This window comes from Desmodus rotundus, chromosome 6, assembly GCF_022682495.2.
Source record: "Desmodus rotundus isolate HL8 chromosome 6, HLdesRot8A.1, whole genome shotgun sequence".
In the NCBI taxonomy this organism is placed as follows: Eukaryota; Metazoa; Chordata; class Mammalia; order Chiroptera; family Phyllostomidae; genus Desmodus; species Desmodus rotundus.
In genome coordinates this window covers 6,264,399-6,277,551 of record NC_071392.1, presented here as the reverse complement: position 1 = coordinate 6,277,551, position 13,153 = coordinate 6,264,399, and the positions used below count along the sequence as shown (strand labels likewise).

The following is a 13,153-nucleotide window of genomic DNA, read 5'->3' as shown; positions in this document are numbered from 1 at the left end:
TGTCGAGCAGCTATATAATTCTTTTGGTAGGCATCCTGGGGTTGAAAGGTGAAGTTTTGTTTTTGTTCTCAGGAGTAGAGCCAAGAAAGACAGAGTAGAGATAACTAGCTACAATCTAAGACCATGGTTTTCAAAGGTACCTTCCAGAATTCTGCACCATTGTTGAGATAGGGTATGTGGCGAAATGGCTGTTGCCCCTAAGGGCTGCAAGGATTATCAAGGAGATGGAGAGATGGACCCACAATGGGTTTATGGCTTAGAACTGGTAGAAGACCAGCTCGATCCGAATGGTGACTAATTTCATGTCACAGTAATCTCTAGCCTCATTACACTCACTGTAACTCATTAGCATGCTAAGGACATGCCACCACTATCCTAAAGGGAAAGCCTATACAAAGACACCACATGGCCAATGAGGCTCCTGCAAGAAATCTCCACCCCATTCCTGACAAATCCTAAATATTCCTCCCCCTCAGTGAATGCCCAACCCCTGATGCAGTAAACCTCAAAAGAGGAAGCAAATCTTGCTATAGGAGGCTGCGCCATCTGTGGGGTAGCCCACTCTCTGTCTCATTGCTTCCCTAATAAACTCGCTTTCTCTTTAACCTCTAAACTGGCTTGAGTTTGAATTTGTCCCTGCAGGAAGCCAAGAACCCACAGTGGGTCTCAGACCTTTTGGGTTCCTGGACCCCCAGAATGCCAGAATCATTGTCTCAAGGCAGACAAGGGGTAGCCGGAGACATGTTTGAAGTAAGTGACTTCTTTCTAGCCTTAAATTAGAATAACATCTCCTCTCCATTTCCACTTGCCTCTTAAAAACCATGTCTTCTGCAGCTAAATATTTTCAGGTATTCAAAATATGTATCAGTGCATGTTAGAGTCATATTCTCTTCTTGAGCTTAGTGATGTTTGTAGTTATCTTCTGAAATTTTATTTAAAAAATATCACTAGTAACCAGAACAACGATAATTATTTTATTTCTTCCTTTAATACACATAGAGTATTGTGTATATATCTGTGTGTGCATTCATGTCTAAAGCCAGGGTAAGGTAGTTTCTAAGAAGAAAGTGGCCAACAGGGTCAAGTCCTGCAAAGAAGGCAAATAAGGTAGAGATTTGAGTATGGCCATCCAAGGTCACTCTTGACTTTGTCAAAACCAATGGCTTTTGTGACAAATGAGGTTTTCAAGTACTGGCAATATAATTTAGTGCTATTTAGGGTCATATCAATGACTTAGTTATATTTTCCGTGAGGGCAGAAGACGGGTCATAATAGATTAATACATTAATGGGCAGTGAGAAGAGGTGGTAAGCAGAGGCAACTATTTGAGGAAACTTGGCTCCGAGGGGGTGGGTAGAGGATGGAGAAGTAGTTATTTACGTGATTTTTTAAATGCAGGAGATGTGAGGACATTCATATGCCAGTGGGGAGATAGAATCCAAGAAGAGGAGACTGACGATGTAAGGGTTAGAGGAGGTCACGATTGAGTCCCGCAGCAGATGAGAAGGAAGAGAAGGCAAAGCACAGAAGCTGCCTCGGGCACACTGGGTACAGCTTTGTTTGGAAAGGGAGAGCGGTGGGTAGGAGCACAGGTAGGAGGACCACCAGGGCCATGGGGTCAGCTAGGGGCAGAGCCCCCCTCGTCCCAGGCCTGGGGGACTATGGAACCCTTCTTGTCCCTTCCCTCATGGAAATGGCCCAAGTGCTTCACATATATTAGGATAAACCAATGTAATTTTAAAATCCTGCCATTCAGAAATAGTCGGATATTGGCCATTTCATACGATCAGTCTAATATTGGCTCATTTAGCCCTCACAACAACTATGTTAGTTCCATATTTCACCATCAAAGAGGCTAAAAAGCAGGGCAAGGTAATTAATCTGCCCAAGGTCACCCAGCAAGGAGATCATGGAGCTAGGATTTGAACCCCACGTTGTGGGTCCAGGGTCAAGGCTCTTGACTCATTGAACTTATCGTTTGAATGTATTCTTTCTTTGTGAACTTCCAGACCCTCCTCTTGATTCCTCAGCTATAGGAGGGGGTTGGAGAGTAGGGAGGTGGGCGGAGTGAGGGAGCGGGATGAGGGGTGGGGGCCAAGGCTGAGGACGTGTGATGGCTTCAGGTGGGCCTCCATTATCAACCACCTGGGTCCTAAGGTGTTTGATACATGCACATTTAATGAATATTCTGGCAAACTGTGTCAAAAAACCATTGATACTTTTATTCACAGTCATATTTTTCTGGTAGGTGCACAAGTGAGTTTTATCTATCCAAAACAATTCAAAAGCAACTCTACATCCCTGGCTGACCAATGTCTGTTTAGTTGAGATTCGGAGCCAATATCCAGGGTGGGCCAGTGCCCCAGCCACAAGGAGACAAGCCAAGCAGCTTTTGTGAACACGCTTCAGGTCAACAGTCTCCCTGTTTTAAATAGACTTTTTACTGCAATGATGCACTTTATTAGAAACTGCATCTCTGAGGCATGGTCCTTACCCTTTTCTGCTTCTGCTTGAAGAACACATAGTGGCCTGGGAGCTTTTGGACAGAAGGCCATGCCCAGTGATTCACAAAATGGAAATGTGGCATTATATGCCAATGACATTTACTTTTGTGGCAGCTCAAGCGGCAAAAAGCCATATGCCAGACCCCGCGGATCTAGCCCAGTCACGCAAAGGGATATGAGAACGAGAAATAAGGAAATTGGACCAGAAGGGTTCCAGGGAGCTGACCGTCCCCAGCATTTAAAACACACAATCACTGGGACAAGAATCAAGTCTTTCCACATCAAGTCTTCGGATGACATTCTCAGGGAAAGCAATTTTTTTCCTAATTTAAGAGAACTTTGGGAGATAAAGGTGCTATGAAACAGATGATTTCTGTGAACTGTGTGATGTGCTCATGTTTTCTATTTAACATGCCGGCTGCACGTGTCCCTTGGGTGTGCCTGAGAGACGGCGGTCACCTAAACAGGAGGGGCTCCCGGAAGGGTGTCTGTCCTCCCCACCGGAAAGTCTCTCGGCAGCCACCAGGAAAGGATAAGGCCCATTAGTGACATTCTTTTCCCCACTGGCCTGCAAACAAAAAACCAGACTAATGGGGAGACAGAACACCTCTCAAAGGCGAGGGTAGGTGGGTTAAGCAGGCCTAAGAGAGAAATAAGAAATGAGTGAAGGTAAAAAAATGAACCAGAGGGATTTTTTTTTTTTTAAACTCAGGGCTCTAACCATGCTCCTCGTCAGTTTATTTTGCAACTGTTCAATGTCTTTGCAGCTTTCTGTTCACTTTACATAAAGCCACAGATGTGAAAAATAATCACTACTGTCATTTTTATTAAGAAATGAGTGGCAAAATCATTTTGTACCTCCCTCAAAATTTTGACATCTGAAGAAGAGATTTGGAATGAAAGGTCTAGAAGTGTTTCTCAATAAGATCTGTTGGCATTTGGGGCAAGAAAATTCTTTATTCTATAGAACTACAGAATACTAAGCATCTATGGTCTCCAGAAACAGAACAATTATCTCAGCTTACTAGCCAGGTAGACCATTTTAAATAATGAGTGAATTAAATATTTAGGGCCATGTATTCATTGGACATTCACCCCAAATGAATTGGGCAGATACTACTTAAAAATACATCTGGAGGATATTAAGGTTTAAAGCCTATGGTTTGTGCTTCCAATGATATGTTGACTTCATTTGGAAAGACAGATTTGTAAATAAACTACTTCTATACAGCTAGGAGATACTTTCTGAAAGAAATTCTGAATTCCATGCTGCAGGGGCGGGGGTGCAGAATTTCATGTTGAATGAAAAGAAGATGGTCACCATCTCACTGAGGTGGCATTTGTGCAAAATCCTGAAGTTGAATGCTAACAGGTACATGGGGGAGTCATTTCTGGTGGATGGAATAAGGATGAGCAAATGCCTGAGCCATGAAAGCATTATGGCATGCCCAAGGAATGGTGGGCAGGTGAGCCTAGGAGGAGGTTAGGTCAGGTGAGAACAGAAGCACAAAAAGTACATTAGGTGAATTAAAGAGAAATCTGAACATCTTGGTGTAAGACCATGAAACTTTATAAGGCAGGCAGTGGACACAGACGGACTAAAAGCAAGGATGATATGGTCAGAGTGAAGGACGTTTGGCAAGTGGGAAGGTTTCAAAGCTGGGAGGTACATTACTAGTACGGTTGGTGTTTTAGTCAGCTATTGTCACACTTATGCCGTGTAACAAATAATACCAACGGCCCCAAAATTCTTCTCATACTCTCAGGTCTATACATCAGCTGAGGTGGTTGTTTTAAGCTGTAGTTCTGTGGGTAGACTAGGGATGTTTCCTTCTGAGATCTCAGTTGGAGAAGGAATACTGATACAACTGCTCCTTAGTCTTCTGTTCCACCTTAAGGAACACATCCCCTTCATAGATGTGCATTTTCAACTCCCTTTTAACATAATTTACTTTGCAAGTACAAGGTGAATATTTTCTTTTAAATCAAGGAGGACTTGTTTCTCATGAGATTAGCTCTAATCATATTCTTCTTAACTATCCAACTCTGATTCCTATCTGCCCTTTGATTTTAAATGCCTCAATCTCATTGTGCCTTACTTAAAATGTAGGTGACTTCCTCTGAATTGGTCTTATACTCTTAAAACAATTTCTGGGCCATTGTCCAGTCCCTCCTATAACCCAGAATAGAACAGGGAATTCCATACAGTGCCCCAACGAGGGCAGTTAATAGAAGGGGGGAAGTTTCAGAAGTCACTGAAGAGAGTTATGTGGAGCAGTTAACTTAAAAAGTCATCACAATTGCCATGTTCGGGGGTGGTCTGCCATGGAACAGAGGGACTGACACGTCCCACTTCTGCCCGGCAGAAGAACCTACCAATCCTTTCCTTTTCATAATGGGCAAGTCTCAATTTAGCACATGTCGCACATGCAAAAAAAAAAAAAGAGGTACTGGTTCTAGAAGGACTTTGGAAATGAGAATGAGAAGAACTCTAAGCCAGACTTTGCACAAAGAGCAACTCAGAAGATGTATATTTACTGATATCAGTCTTATCCAAAGTTATTCATGAGACTAAGCCATCATAAATATCATTCCTTTTTATAAGTGCTCCAGTTTCAGGGACTGCGGAGAGAGCAAAGCACATAAGCAGTGTTTTCAGCCGATGAAACCCAATAGTCAAGCTTGAAATAGATTTTAAACAGTTCAGCCATGTCTTAGGGAAGTTACATGAGCAGAGCCAACAGCATCTAATGCCTTCCGGACAACTCAGGATCCTCCTGTACTTCTCCCCTCGTAAGGAGGTATGGCCAGGCTGTTAAAGGCAAACCCAGGACAGTCCCTGGCAATGGGCTACTCCAAGGTCATCTCAGTGTCCTCACATCAGTCACCTTGATCTTGTGCTGCTGAAGCCATTGTGTCAGCACAGGGGATGGGCATTCTACTCAGTGAACCAGCCAGCCCGGTTGAGCTTGTCCCGCTCCCCTGAGAGTGGCTGCTATCAGCAGTGCCCCGAGTAGCCTTTTTCCTTTCAGAGCATTTAGAACCGAATTCAGAGCATATAAACTGCTTGGCTCCGTCCAGCCCAGAACAGTGTCTAGGGTGGATGGAGCCAAGCAGTTTATCCACCTGACACGGCCCAGGGTTCTGAGCCCACCCAGCTGTGGGCATTTTCTTGGCCCCATCTCCCTCCCAGCTGATGAGCCAAAAGCTCATGGCGTTAAGTTCCCTGCACAAGGTCATCCAGATGGCAGTGGTACCCTGCCGCTGCGAGTCAGCTAAGCCGATGCACTCCTCACTTAGGAACTGTGAGGAGTGGCCAACATCTCCTTCTGTGGCCAAACCAAAGTCTAATGGATTCCCATTCAGAGGAATGGGGAGATCTGTGTTTACAGATGTTGGAACAAACTCTCTCAGGGAATCAAAGCAGCTCAATTATACTTCAAGATCACGTGCAAATTCCTGCCAGCTTAGGTTGATCTGTCGAGATGAGCACCTCCCCTCTGTACAGGGCAATTCACAAAGCTACCCTGTGAGGACCTAATCCACACAGTGACTCTAGGACATAGCATGTTATTATTATTGTTGTGGTTGCTGCCGCTGCCACTGTTACCAGTTTACAGATGAGAAGGAACTTGGCAGCTAAAGGACATGCTCAAGGTCACACTGCTGGTGAGGGGCCACAGTGGGACAGTCACCAGACTCTTCTGCTAGCTCTGAGCCTTGGCTCTTTCCTCCCTGCCTTGCATTCTCAATGGGGGGGAGGGGAGAGGGGAGGGTTGTGCCCCCAGGTGGTGAAATTTGGTTCCTGGAGGTGGAAAATAAAACCCAACCTACTCTTTTTTATGGACAAAGCACTATATAGATATATAGATATATCTATGTATATATATATATGTGTGTGTATATAGACACACACACACACATTACATAAACAGATAACAATATATCTCCATCATTAAAATTTCAGGGGGAGGGAAACACATCTAAAAAGCTTGTGAGAAGTGCAGTGAGGCGAGTTTGAGAACTGGTGGTCCTCTGCTCAGTGGCCTCCTGGTCGGGTCAGATACAAGTCACCCGGGGTCGGCCCATTTCCCTTTAGCAAGTGTACACACCAAGCTGCCCCGGAAAAGAGACCAATTGAAAAAGAAGTCAGAGGAGTCGGTCTCTTTCTCGGTCCTCCTGCTGTCCCTCCACAGCATAGCTGATATTGATGAGGACCAGAGCAGACATGCTTCGATCACTGTCCCACCAAACATGGCCAATCCTACGGGACATGGTGGCAGCCCGTTCAGTGAACAGTTTAAAAGCACACACCTAAACACACACACGTGAAACCATTCACTACCTCTCTAACAGAAACATGGGAGGGAAAAAATAAACCTACTCCTATGATGCATTTGCTTCTAGAGAAGGTTCGATTTTCTCCGTGCCAAACCTCAAGGCCTTTGTGCAATATGACAAGCCTTTTGAATAAATTCTCATAAACAGCCTAGACAGCTGGAAAATGGATGACCCCACTGTATGACATTAGGGCCCTTTAACAGACTTCTCCTCTCCTTAAATATTAATGCTTCAATTACAGCGAACACCTACTTTATTAGCCACACCGGCCTCGGTTCCAATCAATACCAGCAGCACTAGATGGAATTCTAATGAAGAGAAACAACGCCGCATCCTCCCCAGCTCCCCCTGGGCGCAGATGCACAAAGCCTCCTTTCACAACTTGCTCCAAGATATTTTACAGTCACCTGCCTCATGCAAATGTGGCTCATGTTTATTCATGCGGAGGGTTACAGACCACCTTTCATTCCCTGAGCCAGCTCAGCTAACCAACAGCATCTGCCTCACTATCACGCTGAGCTGGCCTAGCCTAGAAAGGAGACTCCTGAATATGTAACTGCCCCCTGAAATACAGGCACGGAAAGTCAGTACGCTGGAAGCCGTTTGGGAGCAAACATATTTCTTTTCTTTATTCATGCCTTTAGGTTTCAAACAATCCCTTTTTTATACTAAACCCTAACCTACTAGATGTGATTAGTTAGTGGGTATTTTCCATGGGTAATCTTCCACGGGACTTCTTGGGATGCTTGCTCTGTCCTGCCCTCTAAGTCATCTTAACTGAGAATTTCTCCCACTGACTCCTGGGAGCCTATAGCCTCAACGGGGCAGCTGCGGCTTTGTTAGGTGGGCCCGGGGGAGTGCTCCTATTTGAAGGGACGGATTCTTATCTGCAAGCCTGAGATTGTAACCTCTGTCACGTTGTGCTTTGCTTATTATGTTGCGGGGTGACGTTTTAAAATAGTGCTTTTGTTCTCTAGTGACTATGCTTCTCAATCGTAAGTTTCTTCCACTTTGGTAATTGGAAAGCATAGCAACACCACTGGATCTTGATTTTTAATGCCGATTTGAAAGTATCTAAAGTAACACCAATGCTAAGAACAAATATTTGGATGGTCCCTAGAAGGCTCAGCCATCCCTCAGCCGTCCTCAGCAGACAGGTCTGGGCAACTAGGTAACTGCTGAAGAGCAATTACCCACCAGCCATTAGGGACACGGGAGGTGTGCAACCTGCTGATTTCTAGGTTCATTCCCATGGCTCATCACATCGAAATCTAAGGTGTCTAATAAAGTTGTTTACAGGAAGACACCACCAAAATCCATGAAATGTTCAGCTTCTATGCTATTTTTGCCATTAAATGAGTTATTTAATTCAGTTAAGAGCTTTATTTGAGGTACAGAGATAGCTTTCCTTCCCCCCCCTCTTTTTTTAACATAATGGCAAACAATTATCTTCTTTTAAAAAGTACAATTAAAAAAAAAAACAACTCATAGACACAGACAACAGATACCAGGGTAAAAGGGGGTGGGGGAGGTAGGAGAGGGTGGAGGGGGGATAATGGTGATGGAGGGAGACTTGACTTTGGGTGGTGAACACACAGTGCAATGTACAGATGGTGTGTTATAGAATCATACACCTGAAACCTGTATAATTTTATTAAGCAATGTTACTCCAATAAATTCAATAAAAAGTAAAAAAATAGTGCAATTTACTTATTTTTTAATAGACAGAATCTATCTTATTACATACGAAAAGAACACTTTATAACTGCATATGACATTTCACTTCTTCAAAGCATTTTCACGTTATTACTTCAACCTAATATCACACTACCATAAAAGAGAGCGATGGGATACTGGCATCCACTTTTTAAAACAATTTTTATTTTCAGGTGTACCGTTCCTGAGTAGCAGAACCAGGATTAGAACCTGGGCCTTTCAGACCAATGCACACCATGTGTACCAGCTGGTGATACGTGTTACGTGTGTCACCTGATGGTGATCCTACCGACTCAACTCACCTTCACTGATCACGTCTCCCTTAACAAAAACCTTCACTAGTAGCTTTGACCCCACCCCAAGATTTAACCGCTGTGTGCAGGGGCTGGGCCCTGGGCTTCCAGGGTTCCAAGTCCCCCTCCCTTGCTGATTCTAATGCAAGGTTGAGAAACACTCCATGCACAGGTATAGATGCTGACGTGTAGACCCTTGTTAGACTTTTTAAGGGGGAGCTGCCAGCAACAAAGTCTGCCAGTGAGACACCTGTACCAGAAACACCCACATCACTGCGCCCCTGTCCTGCCCTGCTCAAAAATGAGGGCGTCGATGACATGATGACAGGGCCCCGTGTGCGCCGAGGTACCCAGCGGTAGTTCATCTCTTCTCGAATGCCCATAACCATGAATAATGCATGCTCTCAAATATTAGTAATAAAAGGTGAAGATGCAGAATACAAACCCAATGGCCTGAATCGACGGATTACTCTGCAGAGCCTGCTCTACTGAGAAATCGAAAGTACTCTCAAAGTATAAATATTTTAATCACTCTCTAATTCTACCTCTCTTATATAAATGAAAAAAAAAAATCCCATCTGCCGCTTCCCAAGTCCAGAGGAGGGGAAGGGCAGCTGCTCTTCAAACGTCACCTCGCACAGGAGCATCGGCTACCCAGCGCGCCTGACACCTACAGACTATGGTCCCATTCAAGGTGAGATGTCGAAGAGACCCCCACGTCTGCTGGAATCTAGGCTGGTTTGCTGGAAAAATTAAACTTTGGGTCGAGGGCTACCGCTTCTCCAGTAATGAGCTAAAGAAGGCAGACCTCATGTTTCAGGTTGACATTCCAATCTGCCACCCACGCTTCCGTTCAAAGTGGCCAGTGCCTGAGACAATGTCAAGTAAAGTTCAAGAGAAATGAAGTCTGATGTTGAGCTTCTTTACAACACTTCTTAATTCAAATTTGGACAGTCTTAGGAGACAAGAAAAACATTAACTCAAACCAGTAACACCAAACCCACATTCGTTCCTAAATTCAATCACTTCTGCTTCCGAGTTAATGACAAGGAGAAAAGTGAACTGATTAAAATCTCTCTTTCCCAATTTATTATCTGCTAAAACAGACTAGTGGTTAATAGAGTGGCAGCAGGAAAAAAAAATCAGAAAGTTATCTTTCACACTGGATTAGCGGCTTTCACACAGGGACACAAAAGAAAAGGGATATAATTATATCTGTGCTTGAGCAACCATTAGCAGGACTCCGTGCCGGGTATTATTCTGGTCTACCAGCTAAAAGGACAACAACAAAAAAAGCTAATCTGCCCATGTTTCATCAATTTCAACTGATACATACACCTACAAATCAATCCACCTACACATTAAATACACATTACACTAGGGGAAGTGATGGCCCTTCCACTGAGGCCAGGTGCTAATGCCCAGATTTTGTGAACATGTTACCTTATATGGCAAAGGGGAATTTTGGTTGCAGATAGAATTGAGGTTGCTCATCAGCTGACCTTAAAATAGGGGAGGTGATCCTGGATCATCCAGGAGGTCCAGTGTAATCACAGGTGTCCTTAAAAGTGGACAATTGAGGCAGAAGAGGGATCAGAGTGATGAGACATGATGTGGGAAAGAAGGAAATGTAAATTCTAAGCAAAGGTGGCAGAGAGGCGGAGTTCAACAAGAATACCAAGCCGAGTTGGATTCATGTATTAGGTTATGTCGCAAACACAAGCCCATGAGGCCCCCTGGGTTAGCTGTGAGATCCGATCCTTAGACTTTGAGAAAGAGCCACCTCCCTAGGACCAGGTCAGTGGACATGGGTCATGAGGTCAACCATACAGTGACAAATTAGAAGAATTAAAGGCTGACATACACCTGTACCGTCATTATTGTTAATAGGGCCTTTATCTCAGGATAAAGATTTTGTTTATCTTAAAAAGTGTACATGATGCTTCTACTTCCCCTAAGGTGGTCAACACTCTTCCCTCCACCCAACATACGCTCACAGAAAGAAATAAGAAGTTCACACTCTTGTAGACAACCCAAGGACACCTCCATTCAAAGAATCAAATGGTTTCTCTAAGCCAAAAAATGTTCCACATACACTTACTTACTCAACTCTCCAGAAGAGATCTCGTGGTTTAATAGTAACCCTCTGTGACACAGCCAAGGGCAAATTGTCTCAGCACATCCACAGGGCACAAAGAAACCAAATGACCTAGACTGAGCAGGCTCCCTGATCTCTCTCTCCGTGGCAGCCCCTGCACAGGTGGGAGGAAGGCATTATCCCCAGTAGATCTAGCAATAACAAGGCATCCCAGAGCCACGCCGTTAAAGGAAAAGCGCACCTGGGCATTAACTCTTCACAAAAGGAACGAAATTGCTCCAAGCTTATTCCCAGATACAGCAGAGCACCACCAACCCAGACGCGGGTCTTTCTTTCTCCTCTCTCAAAGCAGACTAAAACCACAGTCCTCCCCATTCTCCCAACTCAACATCTGCCTTCCCGCACAGCTAAGGGGCCGTGCAAAGAGGAGGCACCTTAGATGCCATGATGCTGCCTCTGCCCCAGAGTCACCTCACCTTGTTGAAGTCTTCAGAAGTCGCCCTCATCTCCTTCCATGTCTTGTTCAGGAGCTGGATACAGATGCAGAAAAACTCCTCAAAGGATCTGTCATGGGTGAAGAACATCGGGTGGAAGTCGTTGCAGGTCTCACTGGCTGGAGAGAGGAGGGAAATAAGGGAGGATGTTTGAGAAGTGAAATGAGAAGAGCAGCAGGGGACTGCGCAGCCTCAAAGGTTAAGGTCAGGTGGTCAGACCTACCCTGAGGCACAAATTTTAACGGAAGGAAGTCAGCTGCTAAGCCACACCGTACAGGAGCCTAATGGCTGGCTGTTCCAGGATCCCTGGTGTTGCGCATGCATCCGTGTCTGCCTTCCGCACCTTATAAAGACTACGCCAACCACCGCTCTCGGGCATGGCTCCTCCTTCACCCTTAATTTCCCCTTTCTCAACGGAACAACTGGTAGAGGATGAGCTTTCCTGAATACACAATTAATTGCAACTTTGAAAATAGTATCCTTGATTATTTCTCCAGGGGGCTCTTTTTCCTCTTAGGCAGTGAGCAGGGGACATTTGAGATCGTTAGCCATCTGGTGCCATTAACCATTGCTTTGTATTCCCAGACACCGGTGGCTGGAGGCTAAAGCGATCCAAATGGCTCTCAAGGCCGCCCCTGGTCTGACCCTGGGCCATACCAGGAGGTCAGCCAGCCCGCCTGCGAGCCCTGTATGGCAGAGCTTCCCTGGACAGGCCCCGTGCTCTGAGTTCCAGCTGCAGCCACCGCTCCCCCTTCCCTGACCAGCACCCCGGCCCCAGCCTTCTTCTCAGCTCTCCATCACAGTTACATTCTCAGAGCCCTTTGACGTGAAGCTCGTTTGATCCTAACGCGCCTCTTACTGCTCATGTCTCATGGACGAGGACACTGGGGCCCGAGGAACTAGGCTTTGTGACTCCCCTACACAGGACCCTAAGCGGGGTTTTTCTAATTTTTTTTATCTTCACCTGAGGACAATTTTCTCCTTTTAGAGGGAGAAAGAGGGAGAAAGAGAGACAGGGGGAGAGAGAAGCATCAAGTGGTTGCCTTTTTGTTGCCTTCTTGTACACGCCTCCACTGGGGATCAAACCTGCAACCCGGGTATATGCTCTGACTGGGAATCGAACCTGTGACCTTTTGGGTTACTTGACAACACTCCAACCAACTAAGCTACACAGGCCAGGGCCCTAAGTGTTTTTTTGTAAATATAAACTCTTAAGTACAGTAAAATAATTCCTGAAAGACCAATTAGTCTTAGTCTTCAAGGCTCCAATTGGTGGAATTTCAAGTTCTAGAAGCCCAGGAGAGGAGGAGGGCAAGAGGGGGTTATAGCACAGACCTCTGTACATGGTGGGAGCCCTGCTGTAGCTGTGTGGTGGCACCTCAAGTCCACCTAGAAAGCCTCTTGTGCAGGCGGAGGAGCCCAGACCAAACCTAATGGGACACGTTCTGCTTGGTCAGGACCACAGCTGTTATACACCGACCTCTTCTGTCTTGGTGCTTTAGGAATACAGAGAACGCCTGACCTCTGAAACAGTTTAAAGCGGCCACAAAGGGCTCCATGTTTGGATACCCCCTCACCCCCTCGCAAAGGTGGAACCCCATGTGAAAATAGGTGAAATCTTCCAGACAAGGGAAGGACACAGGCTAGCACCCACATGAGTGAGTCGTGGAGAAAGGGTTAGGGCCTGGAGTTGGGTTCAGGCCCAGG

At 45.4% G+C, this 13,153-nt stretch overlaps 1 protein-coding gene across 4 annotated transcripts in view; it reads right to left on the bottom strand.

Moving 5' to 3' along the window:
- Positions 1–13,153, bottom strand: part of ELMO1 (engulfment and cell motility 1) — a 468,564-nt gene that overhangs the window by 126,830 nt on the left and 328,581 nt on the right. For all 4 annotated transcript variants that reach the window (XM_053925918.2, XM_053925919.2, XM_053925917.2 and 1 more), the window contains one exon: positions 11,429–11,565. In XM_053925918.2, the coding sequence (XP_053781893.1) occupies positions 11,429–11,565 (137 nt within the window). The remainder of the gene's footprint in view (positions 1–11,428; positions 11,566–13,153) is intronic.